The sequence below is a fragment of the Dermacentor silvarum genome, chromosome 6 (genome assembly GCF_013339745.2).
Source record: "Dermacentor silvarum isolate Dsil-2018 chromosome 6, BIME_Dsil_1.4, whole genome shotgun sequence".
NCBI lineage: Eukaryota > Metazoa > Arthropoda > Arachnida > Ixodida > Ixodidae > Dermacentor > Dermacentor silvarum.
Window position 1 is genome coordinate 161,303,016 of NC_051159.1, and position 20,693 is coordinate 161,323,708.

At 44.9% G+C, this 20,693-nt stretch overlaps 1 protein-coding gene and 1 non-coding gene across 3 annotated transcripts in view; both read right to left on the reverse strand.

Moving 5' to 3' along the window:
- Nucleotides 1-216: 216 nt before the first annotated feature.
- The window catches only part of LOC119456312 (aminopeptidase N-like), an 83,520-nt gene continuing 63,043 nt past the window's right edge, over nucleotides 217-20,693 (reverse strand). The window contains exons 6-20 of one of the 2 annotated variants that reach the window (XM_037718009.2): nucleotides 20,040-20,153; nucleotides 18,819-18,953; nucleotides 17,329-17,394; nucleotides 17,137-17,202; nucleotides 16,632-16,789; nucleotides 15,869-15,960; nucleotides 15,237-15,370; nucleotides 14,498-14,553; nucleotides 10,692-10,839; nucleotides 9,142-9,221; nucleotides 8,172-8,285; nucleotides 7,492-7,659; nucleotides 5,062-5,205; nucleotides 4,072-4,153; nucleotides 217-2,198 (exon numbers count right to left, since the gene is read on the reverse strand). In XM_037718009.2, coding sequence (XP_037573937.1) covers nucleotides 2,049-2,198; nucleotides 4,072-4,153; nucleotides 5,062-5,205; nucleotides 7,492-7,659; nucleotides 8,172-8,285; nucleotides 9,142-9,221; nucleotides 10,692-10,839; nucleotides 14,498-14,553; nucleotides 15,237-15,370; nucleotides 15,869-15,960; nucleotides 16,632-16,789; nucleotides 17,137-17,202; nucleotides 17,329-17,394; nucleotides 18,819-18,953; nucleotides 20,040-20,153 — 1,707 coding nt within the window. In that variant the 3' untranslated portion in view covers nucleotides 217-2,048. Of the gene's footprint in view, nucleotides 2,199-4,071; nucleotides 4,154-5,061; nucleotides 5,206-7,491; nucleotides 7,660-8,171; nucleotides 8,286-9,141; nucleotides 9,222-10,691; nucleotides 10,840-14,497; nucleotides 14,554-15,236; nucleotides 15,371-15,868; nucleotides 15,961-16,631; nucleotides 16,790-17,136; nucleotides 17,203-17,328; nucleotides 17,395-18,814; nucleotides 18,954-20,039; nucleotides 20,154-20,693 lie in introns of both variants that reach the window. The other variant, XM_049669720.1, reaches the window with a different exon arrangement.
- Trnat-ugu (transfer RNA threonine (anticodon UGU)) lies at nucleotides 9,812-9,883 on the reverse strand. Its single transcript has one exon. It is a non-coding gene; the product is annotated as a tRNA-Thr (tRNA).

Genomic DNA, 20,693 nt, shown 5'->3' on the forward strand with positions numbered 1-20,693 from the left:
CTTCATGTCCGGGCGCAAGCAGCATCTGTAATGACCACAGCTCTCACGCGCGTGGCGATCCGCAGTGACAGTGGTTCACGCCAGCTAATGTTACGCATTGTGCGCACACGCGCTTTGTCACGTGAGACATTCGCAGCGCACGTGCGTCAAGAAGTGTGCGCTGCGCAACTGAAAAAGGCACTTGGAATTGAAATGCCATGCACGACCTGTTGTACGCTTATCGCCTTTATTTACAGTAAGTTTACACGACAAAATGTTGTGGGATGATACACATGACAAATAGCAACCCAGCAGGTGAGGCATGACTTTCACTTTCGTTTCGTCTCTCGCCCGCACACTCGCGAAAGCAACTATGCCACGTATCAATAGCAGGTCGTTCACAAAAGTATACATTCAAGAGCCGACTAAATCGCGACACCATGCTTTCAAAATTATCTTTGAGAGTGATATGTGCAGAGGTTCAAAACAACGTAATATTTCGGAGCTTGAGAGATAACACACACTGGAAACAACTCCGAGCAAGAAGTATATAGAGTTTACCAGCGAGTGCAGAGTGAAACCTACATGAATGGCTTGCACGAACGTGATCGTAGCCATCGAAGCCCTGCTAGGAGCAAAACCAGCGCAAAACAACCCTCGTTACCCAAATCAGCGTATCCCCAACGACGCACTGAGAGTCGTTCGTGGTGCTCGGTATATATGGCGTCGGTTACATCACGTGCAAGTCATTTACAAATGAGACGCGATGTCATTAATGCAACGGAGTAGCAGTGCGCGTATTTCACATTGCTCAAACAAGTGCTAGCAGCAAATTATCGTACTCACACAACTTACGCCAAAAACGCGCGAACCAGCCTTGCAAGGTCTATATTACAGAATGTTTGTACAAGGTCGTCGTAAGATAAAGCATACTTATATTACTGGCTTGGCAAAGCAGTTAAATGCGTTGCAACTTGGATATCACGCGCGAGTTCAGTTAATATCCATGCACACCTGACGGACATAAGAAAAGAGGAGTATCAGACACCTCATCAATACCAAAGTCTTTCAAGAAAACAAAACGACACTGCAGGCCACAAATTCGAGAAGGTGCAACAAACGGTGACTAAAGCACATTGCGTGTTCGTAGCTTTGCAGTGTAAAACAAGCGTACTTAAACATTTAGTGCGCTTTTATTCGTTGTTCTAAAAATATATATCCGCGAACAGAGTCCACTGCTAAATAAACGTCACACAGTGCAAGAAGAGTGTACCCCAGGTCTCCAAACATAAAACTCAAAACGAGCCAGTAAGTGACAACCGTGCTACCGTCACGTCTGCATGCAGCAAGGTGTGACCAACCGATACTTCACTTGTGACCGTCACTTATCAGCAGTCACCTAAGACAAAGATGCACGTGAGAGGAACTGCACTGTGGACAGACGTTTCACATCTCGTCAAAGCAATACTAAGACCGTCGATTTTCCTTTACGGCAGCCTTTCAGCAAAGGTACTTGACCGGGAATGATGTGGAAACAACTGACATCACCCAGAACGCATACAACCGCCAATTTTCTGCATATGTGTAAAGGAAACCGGTAGGCACTCCTAAATCACACACAACTTGACGTATGGATAAAAGTGCGATAAAATGAGCTGAAGAATAGCTTACTGCATTTAGTCAATCGAAATAAAATCGGATAAACATTTTTTTTCAGTGCTCACAAAAATCCCAAGGTCGTGCTCTAGGCAGCGACCGATGCTGCTTATTTACACACTCGTACACACAGTAAAAAATAAGAGGAGGACAAGCAATACATTCAAGCACAACATGCGCCACGTCACATTACTCAACCCCGCGCGATCGTCTACCGCAAACTGGAACCGAAAACACAACCGGAAGAATTTCCACAGGATAATTCAGCGGATGTACACAGGACTTCCGTTTAGTTGCAGCTAATTCGGCACAAGGAATGAAGTAAACAGTGTACAGGAACAAAAGAACAAAATAGAGCGCATCTCGGTTTATCAATTTGGTATAACCTAGGATGCCTAAGCGAGGCCGGGCGGCTACTTTATTTTCTCGTTCAGCCAGTCCCGTATCCGGGCGTAGTTCATCTCCTTCCAGCGTATGTTGGACTGGGCCTTTTCGACGGTCTGCTTGTAAGTCCGGCCCACAGCCGACACGGTCTCCTTGTGCTTCTCGTAGAACACGCCCAACTAACGTGGGAAAGGGGAAAGAAAATAAACGGCAGCCGTTTTATACGAAGAAGTAGAAAGTGCACGATTTATTGTGAACATTATGTTAAGTGCCTCTCTCTATATACACGTCCTCGCTGACGCACCAACTGACGCGTTGAAGACGCCATCGTGTTTCATCAACTAGGCCTAACACAAAATTGTTGCCTTCAATTAGAGTGTTCTAGTGTTCTTTGTGCTACCTATTCGCAAGTAAGGTTGCAATCCACACATTGAAATAAACTTAGATTGTGGGGCTTAGCGGCCGCCCTGGTCAAGAATCGGACCCGCGACTTCGTGCTCATCAACAGAACGCCACAGACATCACGACGCGTTATATTCGAATGTCACGAATAATTGCTGTTTGAAAATAAATTCATAGTATTTCGCCTCACATCGCACACTAGTTTGCACCTTCTACTTTGAATCCAAACAGCTGTATTCCGTTATGTCTTAAACCCATGTCTGGTTTCTTGCAGACACAAATGATAACAAAAAAGTGGGATGATGTTGCAAAAAATAAAAAAAACTAAGTATCCTAACCTACAAATCTGTAGTCACTTACCAAATACAGTAATGGCAACAACTGTTACCACTGACAAAGTGGTAATTCAAAGCACCGCTTTTCTTTATTTGATTATTTCCAGCACTAGAACAAGTTCGCCTCTTGCCGTAAAGACGAACTGGGAGACGAGGTCAGATTATATATATATATATATATATATATATATATATATATATATATATATATATATATATATACAGGGTGTTTCAGCGAACACTTTCAAGATTTATTTAAGGTTTCATGTGGCAGATAGCCCAATTCTAGTTAATGAGCTAGTCTACTCGAAGAGGCGGACATTACTTGCACAAAACATTGAAATGCATAATCACCCAATTAAAAGAATTTACTAATTAAGTTTTGAACTAATTACCTGATGGCCCATATTGCAATTTACAAATTGCAGCCGTGGAGTTCGCCAGGAGGATCCACTTAGAATTAATTCTCAGGATAACACCATTTTCGAGATATTAATTTCCGAACTTTGCGGAGAAATGCATTGGCGTTCCAGTTAATTTTGTGTTTCAATGCAGAAAGCGACATTTTGGTAAGAAATTAACTGGAACGCCAATGCATTTCTCCACAAACTTCGGGAATTAATATCTCAAAACTGGTGCCATCCCGAGAATTCGTTCCAAGTGGATTCGCCTTGCGAACTCCACGGCTACAATTTGTAAATTGCAATATGGGCCGTCAGGTAATTAGTTGAAAACGTAATTAGTGAACTTCTGTTAATTATTTGATTATGCATATCAATTTCTTGTGCAAGTAATGTCCGCCTCTTCGAGTAGACCGGCTCATGAACTAGCATTGTGCCATCTGCCACAGGCAACCTTTAAGAATTTTTGAAAGTGTTCGCTGAAACACCCTGTATGTGTGTGTGTGGGGGGGGGGGGGGGGGGGGGGGGCTCTCATGGCGCCTCATGCAATGCGCCGGACATTATGCGTACAAACGCCAAAGAATGTAACTTGTTAAAGCATTCGTAGGTCCGACTTAGATATACGACGTCCAGATAACGATGCGGACCGTGCGATGATACAAGGCTCCAGATAATATTATAAGGCAATTATACGTACACAGCGACCACATAAATGAAATTACTATGGGCGTAGCGCAGATGACACGCGAAAGAGCCGCGAAGTAACGTCATCGAATCGTTAAAACTTTGAAAATTGTTATCTTCCAAGGGTTGATCCCTTACAACAAAAGAATTGCTGAAACGAACATATTGACACTCCTATTTGTCCACGTCATATCACCTCGCTCTCTTATATATGTAGGAAAGCACTCACCATCTCCATCTGGAAGTGAGAATGGATCGAGCCACTGGCTGAACCGAAGATACGAGGAAGTGAGAATGCACCAGCTGAGTAGCTGCAGCGAGAAAAAAAAAACATATTATATATAATGCAAGGCAAATACTCGCTATGATCATCGCGCTCCATGGGCAACTCGATCGTTAGAGGAAAACGACAAAGTGCTCCTGAATACCAGTCTGCCAGTTGTACAGAGGTCAACACACATCTCTAGAACGCGCGAACCACGTTCGCAGGACTGCGCTGGCGAATCTGATGACGACGTGTGGCAGAAAATCGGCTGTATGTGAGCTTGCATGACTAAATACACAGTTTTCATTGATTTCTCTCGACCTGGTGGTCGGCTTAAGCTTTCGTGGCTGCTTTGGCCCTCGCGAGTGTGTTCTAGACATGTGTGTTGACCTCTGTACATTTCTTTCCGCTTTTTTGACATGTATAAGTACTGGATCACTAAGATGTATACGTTTATGCTTAGGTATATTGGCCTCACTCCAGACAGTAGCTATTAACCGGACACTAAAATCATAGCGGACACTGAACATTACCCGACATTAGCGCCTGTCTTGTCTGCGTACATTAACAAAACAAATCATACACTCAGTGCAGACGGTCAAGCCGCTCAATGAACGATCGTACGAGCCTTTAATGCAGCTGGCACCAGCGTTCACGTCACACAATGCACATGTTTGAACACACGTGATCGTTTACTGTGTCTGTGAAACGTCCCTGCGTAAAAAAAAAAAAAAAAAAGTAACACACTAGCCTTTTTTTCCCTGATACATTGTGTTTTACCAAGAGGTGATGATGGTGACAATAATGATGTGTGTTCCATAAAATGCGACAGCATCGCATCGCACCTCTCAACGCGATGCGCCACCATTTTATTCTATAGCGTATTTTGTCCGGCCTCGGTTATGTGCGATAGGAAAACTGTAGGTCTCGCGTGTAAGTTCGTGTTTCACGTACGTCTTGTAGATGGCTTCCCAGTTCTCGAGCAGGAAGTTGAAGAGGAGGCTGCGGCCGAAAACAGTGGAAGCGACTGCGCTGATGACCGCCGCGCCGTCCTGCCGGCGAACGCCGGAGTCGGGCGTGATTGTCTTCATCAGGAAACTGCAATGGGAGAGAAAAGACACAGTCATTGTTAGAGTCGTTGACTGCATGCATCATACTGTCAAGACATTTAAAAAAAAAGGTCACCGGCCGCGAAAGTGCTGTTAATATCATCTTACGTTGTACTTTGTGTAGGGGCTGTATTCTCGATGGATCGGTCTCCAGTATATCCCGTTTAGTGCGCGTTAGCCAAGCATTGCCGAGCCATTGACCGTCATACCAGTGCATGTCATCGCGCTCGCACAAAAATGAAAGTATCTCCAATGTGATGAGAGAGCATACGGGTACTGCGCGAGCAGAGCTCGGATAACGTTTATGTTACAGTAGGAAGCAGTGTATATTGCAGGGACGCTACTATCCTTTTATGTAACTGTTTAATCCTATAAGGAACGCGCCTCCAATGATTGAATCTAACGCCAAGAGCACCTCGAACCCCTACCTCCGTCCTTGATACACATGGCTCTGTAGCTCTAAAGAATGTAAGCCGGTTGGTTGGAACAGACATTCGGGGGAAACTTCCAGGCAAGATGTGCAGTGTAAAAAATCCGCATCGTGGAAGAACAAGGCACTTTCAGCTCTGAGACGCATCTCACTGCTGTCAGTCGTTAACATATAGATCCGTTCAGGTGAGGAATAGAGGCCATGCGAGTCGCATCCCAAACTCGTTAGCCTGATGACCTGCACGTTAATTTGGGGGAAAGCGCAAATGTCGTTTGCAGAACAGCTCCCTCTAAAATGCCGTTCGAGGTTTCGCTGCTTTCGTTCTCTTCAGTGAAACAAAGTCAGGTGCAAACAACGTTCGGCCTTAAATGCCATGCAGTTCTGCTTAACTTTCGGACCTTCGGCTTTCCGTCCTTGTGTTGCCTAGGAAACACAAAGAAAGCGGCAGTGAAGAAGGGAACAGCATGCGCGCAGAGTTGTTTTCTTAAACTTCCACCACGCGAAAGACGGGCGAGCGAACCGAAGCGAGTTCAGAAGAAAGCGCTAAGTTTTCTCAAGGGACCCTATAGCCTCCGGCAAGCCAGAGCGACTGTTGTTTGCGACACCTCGCCGAGAAGCAAATGTTGTGTGGACTTTTTTTCTGGCTGCATTCCGCAGTTTCCCTCGGAGCACTATTTTTAACTACGATCTCGTCAGAACGAAAAATGGGGCGAGCTTTGTCTCAATAGAGAGGCGTGCTGAAGCCTGCAGATGACCCAATTTCACACAGTCGGTACAGCGGTACAATCGTGCCAACTGCAGACTACGGATAATTCTTTGCGCAGCGCCAATTGGTTCGTGCTCATAAAGCTGCCTGCGGCGCGAAGACGAATGCCGATCAAAGGACGCGTGGCCTTTGTCCCAGGACCATGTTGTCTTTCGTTGTCGCCGAGTGATTGTGTAGAGCCTTATACTGCTTCTCGGTTGTGCGCTTTCGTAACCCGGATAGTTTTATTATCCCGGACAGCTGCAGATGGCAGGGGAATTATTTCAAAACGGTAAACACCGCAAATTGGCAAAGTTATTATTATTATTATTATTTTGTATGTGTGTCATGGTGGCCCAGCTCCACATCTCCAAAAAGTCCTTTGTATACTGCGTAGTTGTCTTGTGCAGCACAGCAGTGCACAAGCTACTTTATTATTATCGTGGTAACCTTTAAGAACGTGCTCATTTTCACATGCATCTGGCAATGCAGTCATGTATTGCTACTGCAAATTTTGCTCCGATCGCTGTTACCTATAGCTTCGAGAATACAAAAAGAACATCAAAATCATCACAGATGTTACCGTTAGATAACAGAACATCGTAGTTGTTATCTTTAAATAATAACATGTGTACATGATAACGGTTACCGTGATAAGCACGAGATGACTGCACTTTGTACGTAGGTGCCCAAAGAACTTAGGTATGGCACACACCCGTACACCTATATTAAAACGCGTCGGTATGCATTCCAATAATTCCGCATGTTGTCGGTACCATTCTTACGGTATTGAGAATGATCCAATAATTCGTTAGAATAAAATACAAGACTTAAATATGGTGGTGGTAGTAATGCTGATTACGAATATGACATATCAATACCGTAATTCCTTCCGAAATTAGGAAAGTACGGGAAACATACGGAATTATTGGACCTCATAAGGAATGCTTCAGCAGAGAACCGTAGCTGCGTGCTAAGAATGCGCAGTAACTTGGATTAGATTTCCTCAGTTGTAATCACCGCAGGGTTACGGTGCGGAGCCCGGCGTGCGGCTCTGGCGGCGCCGGTGAAACACGTCAGTGTTGACAGAAGGTGCTCACCTGCTGAGGACCCATGGTTCCCTGGAACAGGCCAAGCTTTGCAGCTGCTTCACTTTCTCCGAGGCCACGGAAGTCTTGTTGTACATGTCCCACATGAACAGCCAGTCGTCGTAGTTACCGTTCGCGATGGCCGTGCAGTACACAAACGAACGGAAGTTGGGTTTGATGCTGCGATGGCGGGAAAAATCAACAGAGGGACCAGTAAGAGAGCAAGGAAGCGCTCCCGAAAATTGCGATGGAGTGTTATGTAACTGCAACGTGTCTATGAGCACTACATTTACCTGCGCTCAAGATCGTATCACGTTTATCCGTTACTACTCGGGCACTCATTAGAACACCGGACAGAGAATGTTTACGGTCCTTACATTTTTGGTTTTGTGATGACGCCAGAAGGCTAACTGAAACCCGACATCGACAACCAGATCCCGAATAATTCATATCATCGTACCAGATTACTCGTCATGTCAGTGTTCCTTATATACCCAGTCTTGACTGCAATTACCTTACACAAAAATGCACTCCGTAATCAAGTTGCGGCTTCGGGGAACTCGCAAATCAATCAATGAATCAATCACTCACCGATCGAACACACGTTGATCGATCAATAGAGCAATAGCTGTGAAACTATAGTTATCGCGCAGAAAATGAATTAAGTCGGCGCAAGAAACATCGCCACTCACGGGCTTTTCTCCGCCTTGCTGTCTCTCCAAGTGCGGAAGTAGTTGAGTGCTTCCTTGACACAGTCCTCGTGGCCCAATGTGCACGCCGTCGCGTACACATCAGTGCGAAGGAACCTGCGGAAGCGGAAGTGAGGCAGTGCAGTAAATATGACGAGACCACTGCGTTTCACTTTCAGGTTCGGGCTGAATAGAGATAGGCTGAATTGCAACCGTTGAATTGCTGAGGTCATTTTTGAGCGATGATGACGGAATGTGAGCAAAGCAGTGGACAAAGGTTGCGAAAGAAAACGCTGCCTTGAAATTTCGCCTTGAGTTCAACAGGAGGTATTGACTTTACAAACTAGACAAGCTGGCTCAATGTTAGCTTCATTCAGAATTTATCCAATGCATTTATTTATTTCTGCATGCATTTCAATGCATTAAATGTGCTCGGGCGGCTTGACTGGGTCTTTCAAAATCCTGGCAAAGAGAAGAGAGATAGCGGGAGCTCAGCCGGCCGGGAGGGAGGAGGGGCCATGCGCTCAAAAAGACGGCGACGCTCGAGCCAATGCTGATGATGATAGTTTTTTTCTGCACGCGGACATGATCCTGGGTAACTTAGCCCTTAACAGCTTCGCTGTAAAAATAACGAGCCATTGGCACTTCCATGTGAGGCTGCAAGTGTACAGTCAAGTTGTGCTTCCAACAAATACGTGGGTTTCAAGCCTTTGACACGAATCATGGCTGGTATAATGTGTTCTGCCACTGGCAAACTGAAATCGCGAAAGTTATGTCGCATGAGGCTGATCCATTAAAAGGGAAGAAAATCGCACCTCGTGCGTACTGTGGTAGTTTGCGTACGGCACTGGTTTCCATGGTAAGGAATGAAGAACAGCTCTATAGAGCAACACATATTCTGGCATTGACTGAAGCCGCAGAGACCCTGTGCGGACCTCTTAGCAGAGAGGAAATAAACAGAAGCATGTCTCACGTCGTCAGAATGGATTCCCCTTCCTCCTCGTTCCAAGTGAGGCGGTCGTAGTTCGGCTTCACTAGGCTGAGCAGGTATTTCTGCAAGAAAAAAAAAAAAGGGGGGGGGGGGGGGGGGCACGTCATCAGATTTCATGGAACCTTCCAATGTAGGCTGCCTAGGTATTGTGGCTACGAATTTGGCTTCAGTTGAGCTCTATGCATTCAAGTTTAACACGGACACAAACACGGTGACGCCGTTTTATACATTCACAGGAATCATAAACGTACAACTATCATGCTCACATAATATTCTCGTATGCGTGCTGCCCTAGCGAGAGTATGGCATGATCAGTTTTAAAACTCAGGAAGAAAGAAAGGAAGAAGAAAAAAAGTACGCCTCTAGCAAACACCAGTATTTCAAAAATATGGTTTAAATCGGAGCTATGTCCTACAAAAGCAATACCGCCATTTGCTTGTTTTTGTTAGGTGTTTGTATCTAACCTATAGGTGAGCAACTAATTTCTCGAGAGATGGCTTGAGGCACCGGCACCTTCCTGGAGGGTCGGACCACTTTGCTGAAGAAAAATTCTATCCGCTTAAATAAATTGTGTGGCATTTCTCTTATACAGCTTCCGGTTGAAGCGTTTTACCAAAATGATACGAAAAAAAAACGAAAGAAAAAAAAACGCAGCCGCCAGTGAGGATCGAACTCACGACCGCTGGTTTACAAGACCAGCGCTCTGCCACTGAGCTATAGCGGCGACGGCGATCACGAGCCTTATGAGTGAAGTCATTACAACTGCTGATTTTTTTTTGTCTTTTTTTTCATCATTTGTCAAGAGTCGTGACACACACGTCGTCTGAAAAGGCGCGCGGACGTCTCCTCAGCAGTTTTCTGTAATTAAGGCTCATTGTTGAACTTTATTGTAAGATTAATTCACCGACGATTACGATACTCCCTAATGCGCAATGTGAGCGCAGCTCTATACGTGTTTTCATTTGGCGATATATTGGCTGGCGCGGACAATCTGTCTCGTGCGGCACGTTGCAAAGGGAGCGAAGTGTGGCGCGATTGTCTCGCTAATCGGGAGATTGCGAGAGGCAGCGCGTGGGTGACGCGTGGGCGCGATTCACAGCAGCCGCCGCAGACAGACCTCCGCTCATGCAGCGCTCTGTTTCCATACAGACGACGCGCGCAACTCTGGCGCCATCTCGTAGCCGTCGTCGCCGCAGAGCCCGTCTTGCGCGGTACTACGCTTCTCTTCTCATGCTTTCGCCATACCCTCCTCCTCCGCTTCCCTCCTCGCGTTCTCTCCGCTATCGCCGTCTTTCATCTCCCGTTGCGCCCTGTATTCGCTCTTTCATCCTTCGCTGTGCTCGTTCGCTCGGTTAAGCCGAGGGCACCGACTCCCACTCTCGCCGCTGGAACGGGCGCTTTGTTTCAGCACGGAGGATAAGCTGCGAGGCAATGAGTCGGGATCGGCGAGTCGGAAGGGGGCGGATGGCGGGCCGCATCTTGTCCAAGTCTGAGCTATCATTCGTTTGTGGCAAATAACAATGTGCACCGACCTTCCACTTTCCGTAGACTTCGGTGGTCTCCAGCATGCGGCTGATAAAGCCGAGGTTCGCGGAGATGGGACTCCAGGCGATGTACGACTCTTCCTTAGCCAGGTACTGCGTCGCATCCAGAGCCAGACCATAATCCACGGTGCCAGCCCTGCGAAAGAGCAGCACCGCATACAGTGGCAGAATGAGCAAGGTCAAGCTAATTATTATACGGAATAAATTAAGAGACCCCCCCTTACCCCCCTCCAAAAAAGAAAACACAAATACAGACATAACAGGGTACAATACGCATGATATGGAATGAATTAATTCCATATAATGATTCAACTCGCCGAACAACACATCCCGATTGTTCTAAACACGCGTTTGTGAACAGCCATTCAGAAGAAGTTCGCAGGCAGACAATTAGGCGAGAAACGACAGTAGAGGTTAGAGGAAGCGAGCGACAGCTGTATAGGACAACGGTGATTATCATACATGACATCATGTTTAAGCGAAAGAGAATACAGTGTATACGGTTCGCGACACCATTGTTGGTGCTCCTGCGTCGCCTTGCGGCTGTCATGGTGAAGCAAGTCTAAAGGAGTTAATGCAACCACTCATAGAATGGCAACAAAATGTCAGTCATTCGCGTGGCAAGGTCGCAGGAAGATATGGAAAAAAATTAGAACAAGAAGTTTCTGGATGAAGCGGAACGAAGATGTAACAGTTTACATAGCAAACATAAAAGCCACGATGATTTCATGACTCAGAATTAAAGGAAAAGAAAGGCTATCAACTTTGAACATAGACCTTAGCGACGCGTTCAACAGATTTCGCATTTGCTCTTGTATCGTGTATAGATAAGACGAGCTTGAACAGCTGAACTATAAAAAAAGAACTATGATGCTATCGAACAACTAGCTCAGGTAAATGCTATTCTGACGCTCCCTGTACAGAGTTTGTGGTTGGATAGTTAGCACTGAACAATTTTTAAAGACGGTAAATGAGGACTGCCGAAACTTCTGCAGGTCGAAATTTGTCAATACTTGTCAGGCATTGCGCGCAACAGACTAGATGAAGGCACGCATCAGTAAACTACTGTTTTTTTTTTTTTGCGTTGAATATCAGAAGGGGTGGGGATCCCTGCATTCTCCTTCACAAACCCCTCAACGCTTGCCCGCTTGCATCCCTCCTCAGTTGCAACGCGGTTCGCCCAAACCCTCCCAACTTGACGAGCGCAACGTCCGTAGAAATTTATTAACAGAATAGCAATCGTATTTACTATTCTTTCATCGCGAAATGACTTCTTTGTGCATTTACGAGGTATCACCACTCAAGTGCTAACAAAGCTGAACAAAGGCTTTGTTGCTTCGTTGCGGCTGTATGCATTCGTCGACGAGAGCCCACGCAGTTCTTAGCTCCCTCACAAGAAAATAAGACCGGTGCAACGTTGGTGTGAAGCGTTTATTAAACAGTTGGTCCTGAACAGATGGCGAGAGAATATTCGATATGGCGTAATTACCCTCTGGAGTTTCAAAACGTTCGTCCACCGCTTGAAGGAGTATTAAACGAAAATGGTAATCTAAGCTAGAGTGATCGATACGAGCAGGAAATAAACCACTTTTACCGAAGGCATGTCAGAAGAACGACAAAGTGAAAGACGGTTGGTGACGCCACCGTTTAAAATCAGAAACGTCGTTCCATGGCGTCACACATTAAGAACGACGTAGTGGGCGAGGCCAGCTAGCTGTTGACAATTAACAAAATAATAAATTGCATTAAGATAAATCAAAATGCAACCCGTAGTAATTGTTGCAGGTTTCTTTCTGCAAGAAAAGAGGTTAAAAAGCGCATTAGCCGCTCAACACCCTTCCTCTATTCAACTTCTCCCTTTCGCGGTCCTCGAATTCGGACGTCACGCAATCTCATCGCTTTTGCCACTGCTTTTGTGCAGATGGAATAGAATGTGAAAACTGCGTCTTCATTTGCGTTATTATGCCTAATATAGCTGCCCCTTCTCAGCTGTACACCCAAGCTGACAATATTTTAAAAAGCCAATTCCTCACTGTGGAATAAATAATGCGGTACTCGCGTTTAGCGCCATTTTTAACAGACGACACACTGGAAGACAGCCTGCCGAGAAACGCTTCACTTCCTCCCAGCTTTAAGTTCGGCAACAGCTGCTGCCTCGACCACCGCAGAAAAGACGATAATACGATACCGCATACATCCCGTTTCCTGTGTCGGCGGAAATACACGCAACGCATGCTCAGCGCTACGGATCGAATGCAAAGGTTTGCGCGGCCCGAGCGTGTGCAGTGGGAATGAGACGCCGCGCTGTGTAGATGAACTTGCAGTAACTTGCGTACTGGTCCCACTGTTCAGCGCGAAAGCTATAGTCTCAAGAAGAAAAGGCAGGGTTGCGTGGGTCCGTGATTTCGGATTGCTATGGAGAGCAGCATTTAAGATCTGTTCTCGTTAGAAACGACACGTTTTGTCGAATTCATTTATCTCAACACTTTCTCTTTTTTGGCGGATGAAAAAAAAAATTAAAAAATTTGGAAGACGCCTAAGCTTCGCCTTCAAGAGTGGAACGCGATAGCATTCAAAGAGCCCTGGCTGCTTATCAGGCTTTTTTTTCTCGTATATTCAAACAACAATCCGACGTTATCACGTCTGTAGGTTGTGGTTAAGTCGTACTTTACGATTTTTCCGACGGACTTTACTTTGAGGAATTCAATTTTTGTTCACTAACGTCTTGCGCCACGCGAAGGGCCTGCCAGATCGGGGTGGTTCGGGATGATGTGGTTCGGCATGATTATTTCCACCAACGACGCCGGCGCTTACGCAGACGCCAGATTTTCTGCGACACGGCGTTAATAATGAAGGACGCTGGACAGGTATACGGCTCTTAGCTTTGATGTTCCCTCTATTACTCACTGCAACTTCAATGAGCCAATGAGACTACTCATGTCTGAGATATTCCATGCGTGGCTAAACAGCGTGCGATGCGCGATTCGACCAATTAACCGTCTAGCAGCAACTATCAAGGCGATCTACCGAGACCCGACACACGCGTTCAATCAGTACAGCAACAACGCAAGCGTTAGCTCACGTCAGAATTGACGTTATGTAGGGACTAAAATAGAACCGAGTCCCTTAGCACTGCTCGAAACTGTTAACGCAAACCTCACGCAAGAGGCGGAACAATTAATGCGACAGCGCTCTCAGTCACCAGAACTAGTGGCCCACCTGCAGCAACGCACCTATTGACGTTATCTATAGATATGAGAAAAAGCTGCCTATACCGTCGGAAATGAACTGATATTGTTACCGAGTCGTTCCTCACGCAACGCTAGTACAAGAATTTGTTAGATTTCCCAAATAAAGGTATTTAATTTCAATTCGGTAACAGCCCCTCCACATACTTGTATACATGCTGTTTCTTTCTCTTGTTGCAGGTATTGTGCCAGCATCACAAAAGGAAGTCTTGCTGCTTCCATTGCAACAATATCTGCTGTATGCGCATTTAAATGCACTATTCCTTAGAGCTTTTCTATGAACAGCACATCATAGAAATTAAAGACTGCGTTTTTTTGTCGACAACCACATTGTCAAGCAAAAAAAAGACATGGAGCTTTAGTTACGACATGTAAACATAAGTACACCATAGAAATTTCGCATTTTTTTATAAGCCTGCATTATCCGGTGATAAAAATCTAAAAACATAAAAACGTTTTTCCGACAGTGCTCTGAAGGGCGCATTTGTACCAAGCTGACTGCATTTGTAACTTGCAAGCACAATAGAGATGTAAGAAGCAACGAACCTTGCCAGGTCCAAAATGTCGTCCAAAAGTTGCGCCCTGTTAATGACGTGAATGTCCTGAAACGAAAAAAAAGTATTACCGATATTATACTTTTCTTTTTGGCACTTAGTAATCTGACGTGTCCCCACTGTCTGGCTTCAATTCAACAGTTGCAAGTGGGTAAGTTGATAATAAGCCGGGTACTTTAATATATTTGTTGACAACGAGAGCTATTATCACACAGTTTTTGAAGTCACATTAGCAAATAATGTATTGAAAAAAAAACGAAGAAAAAAAAAACGTGACAGGCCCGGTATGCCCAGAAACATCGTATTTATTGTTCGTCCATTTCACAAAACATATTATGGTAACGAATATTTGAAATAAACATTTTTTATGACTGCCAATTACGTGCCACACCGCGTTAACCTTATACAAACCAATTATTTTACCCCAGTTTTAAGAACGAATCCACATTTTCCGAAAAATGTGTCTTGCCAATACTAGCAAGTACCGGAATCCCCTTCCCGTCTACGTCAGCTTCATTCAAGATGCCACATTGTTCAAGTCAGCGCTTTGTAATCATCTGAACTTAACAGCTAGTTGCTTATCAATTACCAATTTCTTTACATCTTTTATGTTAACCACTATTTTCAACAAAGCCTGTAAGGTCATTAAAGTAAAAATCCTCCCGAACCCGGGAAACGCTCTTGTGAACGGCATGCTGCTGACGTCACCGCAGACAAACGAGTACACCTACCGTATGTCTTTCCATGAGCTGCTTAATTAGAAGCTTCCAGTTTTGTTCATCGTAGTTGACCTTGTAGAATCCCACTTGCTGAACGTTCGCAATGAACCACTCCGACCTCGATGTTGGCAGGTCCGTGATAACGGCTGCGTAAAATAAAGTATACGGAACAATTCGCTGGCACTCTCGAACAAAGTCCACAAGTGGACACCAAGGAAGCGCTAGCGTGAGCTAAATTTAGCGATCACACTTCTACAACAGCAAATATGCTTCAGAAAACGAGGTGGCGAAGCCACCGGTAACTTCTTGCACTAACTGACATCGAGGCAGTCATTCGTTGGCATTTGTTTCATCTTGTTCTGGGCTGCCATGGATCGGCACATCTATTTAGGAGAGAGAACAAAGCGTGTTGATCCATTTAATTTGTTCTTGGTTGTGCGTAGTACCTAACAGCAGTGTGCTAAACAGTAGCCATAAGTTCAAACCGATGCATAGCTCACCGGCGTGCTCTCAAATCATTCGTGCCATTAACTGCACGCAGCGTCGTCTTATTTCAATCAAGCGCGAATGCCGCCAGAGCAAAGAGTTTCGTTGATGAGGGTGGAGGGGAGGGGGGGAGTTGCGTGGCCCTCTTCAGAACTCACCTGTTTTGTTGGTAAACCACAGCTTGGGTTCTGTGGCATTCCAGTCGGGACTCCTGGCGTCAGTGTAGGTGAAGGGTATTTTCCACAGCGTCCTGAGCAAAAGCGAGAAGGTACTGTTGCTGATACCGTGAGAAGGTCGAACGATTTTGTTGCATTGATTCCAGGGAAATTAGGGATGAGCAAGAAGTATCACTGTCTTTTTTCCTTTTATTTATATTTTACTAGGCATTCTGGGAAGTCAGTGACATCGTCGTAAAAACGAGGGCAGTCAATAGACAGGTCGCGCGAAACATTTCTGCATTCTCAATATTCGCTTTCGTGTTCGCACTGTCTTGTGATAATCGCCAGACCAACGGGCTTGTTACGCGCACATACTGCAAAAGACGGGTCTGACTGATCAACTAAAAGCGCTTAAGTGAACTGCGATTAATTTTGTCACTGCTACTGAAATTGACATTAACAGCTGCAATTTCCGCAGCAATTTACTGATAGGATTGCCGTTGCAACATCGGTGTTAGTTCCACACGCAAGTACTGAAGAGAACGTGCATTTTAAAGTAATCCTCGCCCATTTGAGTCAATCTCAGATGTGCCAAGAAGAGCGGTGGCAGCTACGTTAAACAACGAAAATAAAAATAAAATTAGTATGAGAAAAGCAGATTACGAAAAGCTGTCACGTTCTTCGCCTAGTAAAATACAGGAAGTATCCTGATCGTGCTTTTTTTTTCAAATAAAATATAAATAACGTGACGAAGTCAACTCACTGGTTGTCCGTGCTGCCGTCGACCAAGAAGCGCTGTTGCGAAATTTTTGCAGTGCCGCTCTCGTACGACCTTTCGACAGTGATGACCGGGTAGCCCGTCTGGAGAGTCCACGAATCCATCACAGCCTTCACGTCAACGCGATTGCCTTCACCTTGAGCCTGCGTTCAACCGAACAAGCTGTTAAATAGAGGGTCCCTGCGGCAATGCCTCTCTGTGCATCTTTTTTAAGTGACCATGCAGGTAACTACTCGTCGTTTGTTTTATGAATCTACGCTTTTTTCACATCATCAAATATTTGCGAAGAAACACTAAGCATGCTCAACGCTTTAAACCTTCTCCTGGTTCAAAGTACCACGTGACCAAGATTTGTTAACACCACGTTTAGATTACTGATCACAAGTGCCATGCAACGACGTTATCAAGATAGCACCCATACCCACTGCTCTTGACTTGAAGAACATTATATAGACACCTAGTTTTCCCGAGTGTTCAGAGTAAACCTCACCATGGTGAGCTCCTTCCAAAGGTCGTCCTGGCGAGCGTTGTTGAAAGACCGTTTCTTCAGGTAGGTCTAGAAAAAAAAGCAAAAAAAACAGCAAGCATTTAATCAAGTCAAAACTACCTTATGTATGTGCTGACACGTAATATACAGAGAAGTAAGTTTATAGTAATCTGCATAAGTTTCAGTCAATCTTACCGATACACCTTTCCTGAAGACTGGTTCTGTGAGGAAGAAATTCATCATGCGAATTATAGATGCTCCCTGAAAAAAAAAGAGAAGAAGAAGTTCGAGCGTTAGTTGAATTTCGATTAAGCAAGTTTCTGCACAACAAAAATGTGAGGGTGGGTGGAAGGGGGGGGGGTAGGGGGAGCACTATCTATTTCTGAATGGCAGGGCTGCATTCTCGAGTTAAACCCCTGTCGTCTGTTTATTCGCGGTGAACGCAGGCACTTAGTTGCTCTCATCTTGTCACGAACGCAGTATCAACGTGATGTATGACGCGTGAGATGTAGCCTTCAACTGTCAACAATAGACGAGGTTCAGTATTTCCCCTCAGTTGCTTCACGCCATTAAGAACAATACTGAGGCAAAAACATCAACTTGGGGTGATTTTCGAGACTATTAGAAGCGACTCCGCACAAGCTTATAAAATAGTATGACCATTAAGCTGAGTGCTGACAAGCACAGAAACAACCACAGTCTCAACAACACGTTCGGATTATTCAAGATAGTTAGAATTCTACGTTTAACATTAAAATAAGTCCAAAGTGCGAGTAATTCTGAAAAAAAGCGGCCATGTGATCCTCGTTACACAAAGCTGTTTAATATAATATAATAAACAAGAAGCAGCTAGCGATCGTTACGTTATAGCTAGGTAAAAGATAAGCGTGTCAACACAGATATAGAATAGCAAATGAGACATAAGTTCGTCGCCTTACTTATACCTTGCTTTCCTGCTGTGGAACGATTTCGCTTTTCCTAAGGCAGACTTCTTAGGGACGCCAGAAAAATCATCCTCTACCCAAAATATTTGTCAAGAGACTTCGTTAGCTGATGGAATTACAATGAACTTACAATGCTTCCACAGTTTCAAAACGAATTGTGACAAACATATGGGCCACTTACACGTTACAACTTCTAAAAACAAACGCAATTCTGCGTCTCCAACCACTAACGCCCAACATTAAAGTACTTTCCGCTCACACGGTTTGCAATCTTTCACCTCCGCGGTAGCAGCGATGCGCCCGCAACCTCACGAAAACTCCGTCATTTTAATGTCTACAGCCTGTCCTGCATAATTCGCGCGTATTACGGTGTCGATGTTAATCTTTCCTGGCTTAGAAAGATCAACCTCGCAGGCATGTCACAACCTGATTGTTCGTACTTCATCTCTGATCACTCAAGATGCCGATAAGTGAAAACAAAAGTAACAGGACATCATAATGTTACCGTTGCGTTACCGCTGCGTTAGCGTTACCATTGTGTTTGCCACCAAAACCTGGTGGCGGTAGCCCGATGCACAGACAGCATTTGATGGTTGAGGTATAACGGCAACGGTAGGTTTGTAACACAATGCTAAAGCATTATACTGCGCTAAAACGGTGTGCTAGAAGTATGTGCGTGAGTATCGTTGCATACGACGAAAAAGTATGCGCACGCTAATATGGGCGTTCGTCGAGACCCACCTTTCCGTAGGAGATCTTGTCAAAGTTTTCAATGATTTCGTCAGGGTTGTAAACTGGAACCGAAACAGGGTGCGACGACTTGAGGGAGTCAAGCTCCATGACTGGCTGCATTTCATCGGCGATGAACTGTTGCGCCTGTTATAAAAGAAAAATAAATATAAAAACCCCAACAAGCACTGTCGGTGGTATCGGTGACCCCGTCTATATTTAACTACCGTATAACCTCCTGAGACAAGAAAGCACGTCACGGAGATAGCCGCATTTCAAGTTGGTTCCAATTGTTTGCTGGTACATTACAAATGTGAACAACCATTTTTCGTTTAAATATAGCGGTTAGCAGCATCTCCGTGCATGTGGGCAAACTGACAGTCTCTTCATGTTTGTTGCCGTAAACACCGCTATTCTTTGCGTATACACATAGATGAAGATGTAACATGGTGTGGTGGGTTGGCAAGTTGATGCTGCATCCCGGATTTATTTATTTATTTTTTAAATGAGCAACGAGTCTCCTTTGTTGACGACTGGTGTGCAAGCAGAAGCAGAAATCGCAGTCCGAGCGCTCACTGCCGTAAATGTCGCTGTGCGTAAACTCCGAGAAAGTGACACCGAATGTCTCATTAGAACTATCGTCCCCGTGTTTTAAGCAGTCTATGTTCAGTCTACACGAAAGAAGTTAAGGCTGGCTTTCGAGATGCAAAACGCTTTTTGCCATTTCGCCGACTTGCTGTGTTAAGCTGTGTGTCTTCTGTTTTAAGCAGCTCTTGTGTGATATATTCATCTGCGGATTGTTTCGAACAATTCAGATTCATAAATATACTGTCATCTCCGCTTGTGGTAACATTTTCAAAACAAACGTTCTCAAACTAGTCTTACCGAAATCGGCGCTTTGGCACCACTGAATGTTATCTTCTGCTTGGGCTATTTTCGGCTTGCCCTCTGCCAGAACCTTTTGCGAGTTTTCTAAAGTAAATCAATTTACAGAATAAAAAAAAAACGAAATGCAAATCGGATGCAACTTGAGATTATGTTTTTCACAAGCTCCAGTTTACCACGAATCAAACCTTATGTCACACGTATACTAATGACACGAGTGGCGCTTCGCCTATAAGCAATAATCAGTATCCGACCGTTCGGCGCGGTGCATGTGAAAATATCGGTATGGGAAAGTGTATAACGTGCCTCGTAGCCCTGGCTCCGATACACAATGGAAGCAATACTCACCATCTCCCAGTCCTTGTGCACGAAATCCACGCCCAGATACTCAACGTAGGTAGCGAAGCCTTCATTGAGCCACAGGTCGTCCCACCACTCCATGGTAACCAAGTTGCCGAACCACTAAAGCAAGAACGGACCAATTCACGACCATGCTTAACGAATTCTTCGAGATTTGATAGGCATGTAAACGAAGCAAGTTCTACACACGCTAGCTTGACAATGTTCAGTTGTGACCATGATGGCACATGTTACGTGCCGATGTACAAGGACGACCAAAATATTAAAGAAATCATACACAGGACGGCGCTAGCGCCATGTTGTATCATTTCTTTCCTTCTGTTGTTCTTGGCCGTAAAGCACTAAGTCATTTGTACGAATGACGCACCAACAGTATAGCAACCTTGGTCAAACGCGTGAGTGCATTAACTCTTGAGAACGATACACATGCATATGCTGGTAGAAGCGGCGTCTGCACATTTTATTGCGATAGAAATTATAGGGACACTGCAGGCGAATTTTCACCGTCACCGTAATGTTCCGTACAGTTGCTTCAGTATGCTAGGTAGATGCTATAGTAATGAAACGTCAAATTCGTTCTGACCAGGTTTCATCGTTTTAACCACATTCAGAATTGTTGACTATAGCAGCGCGAATAAGTCT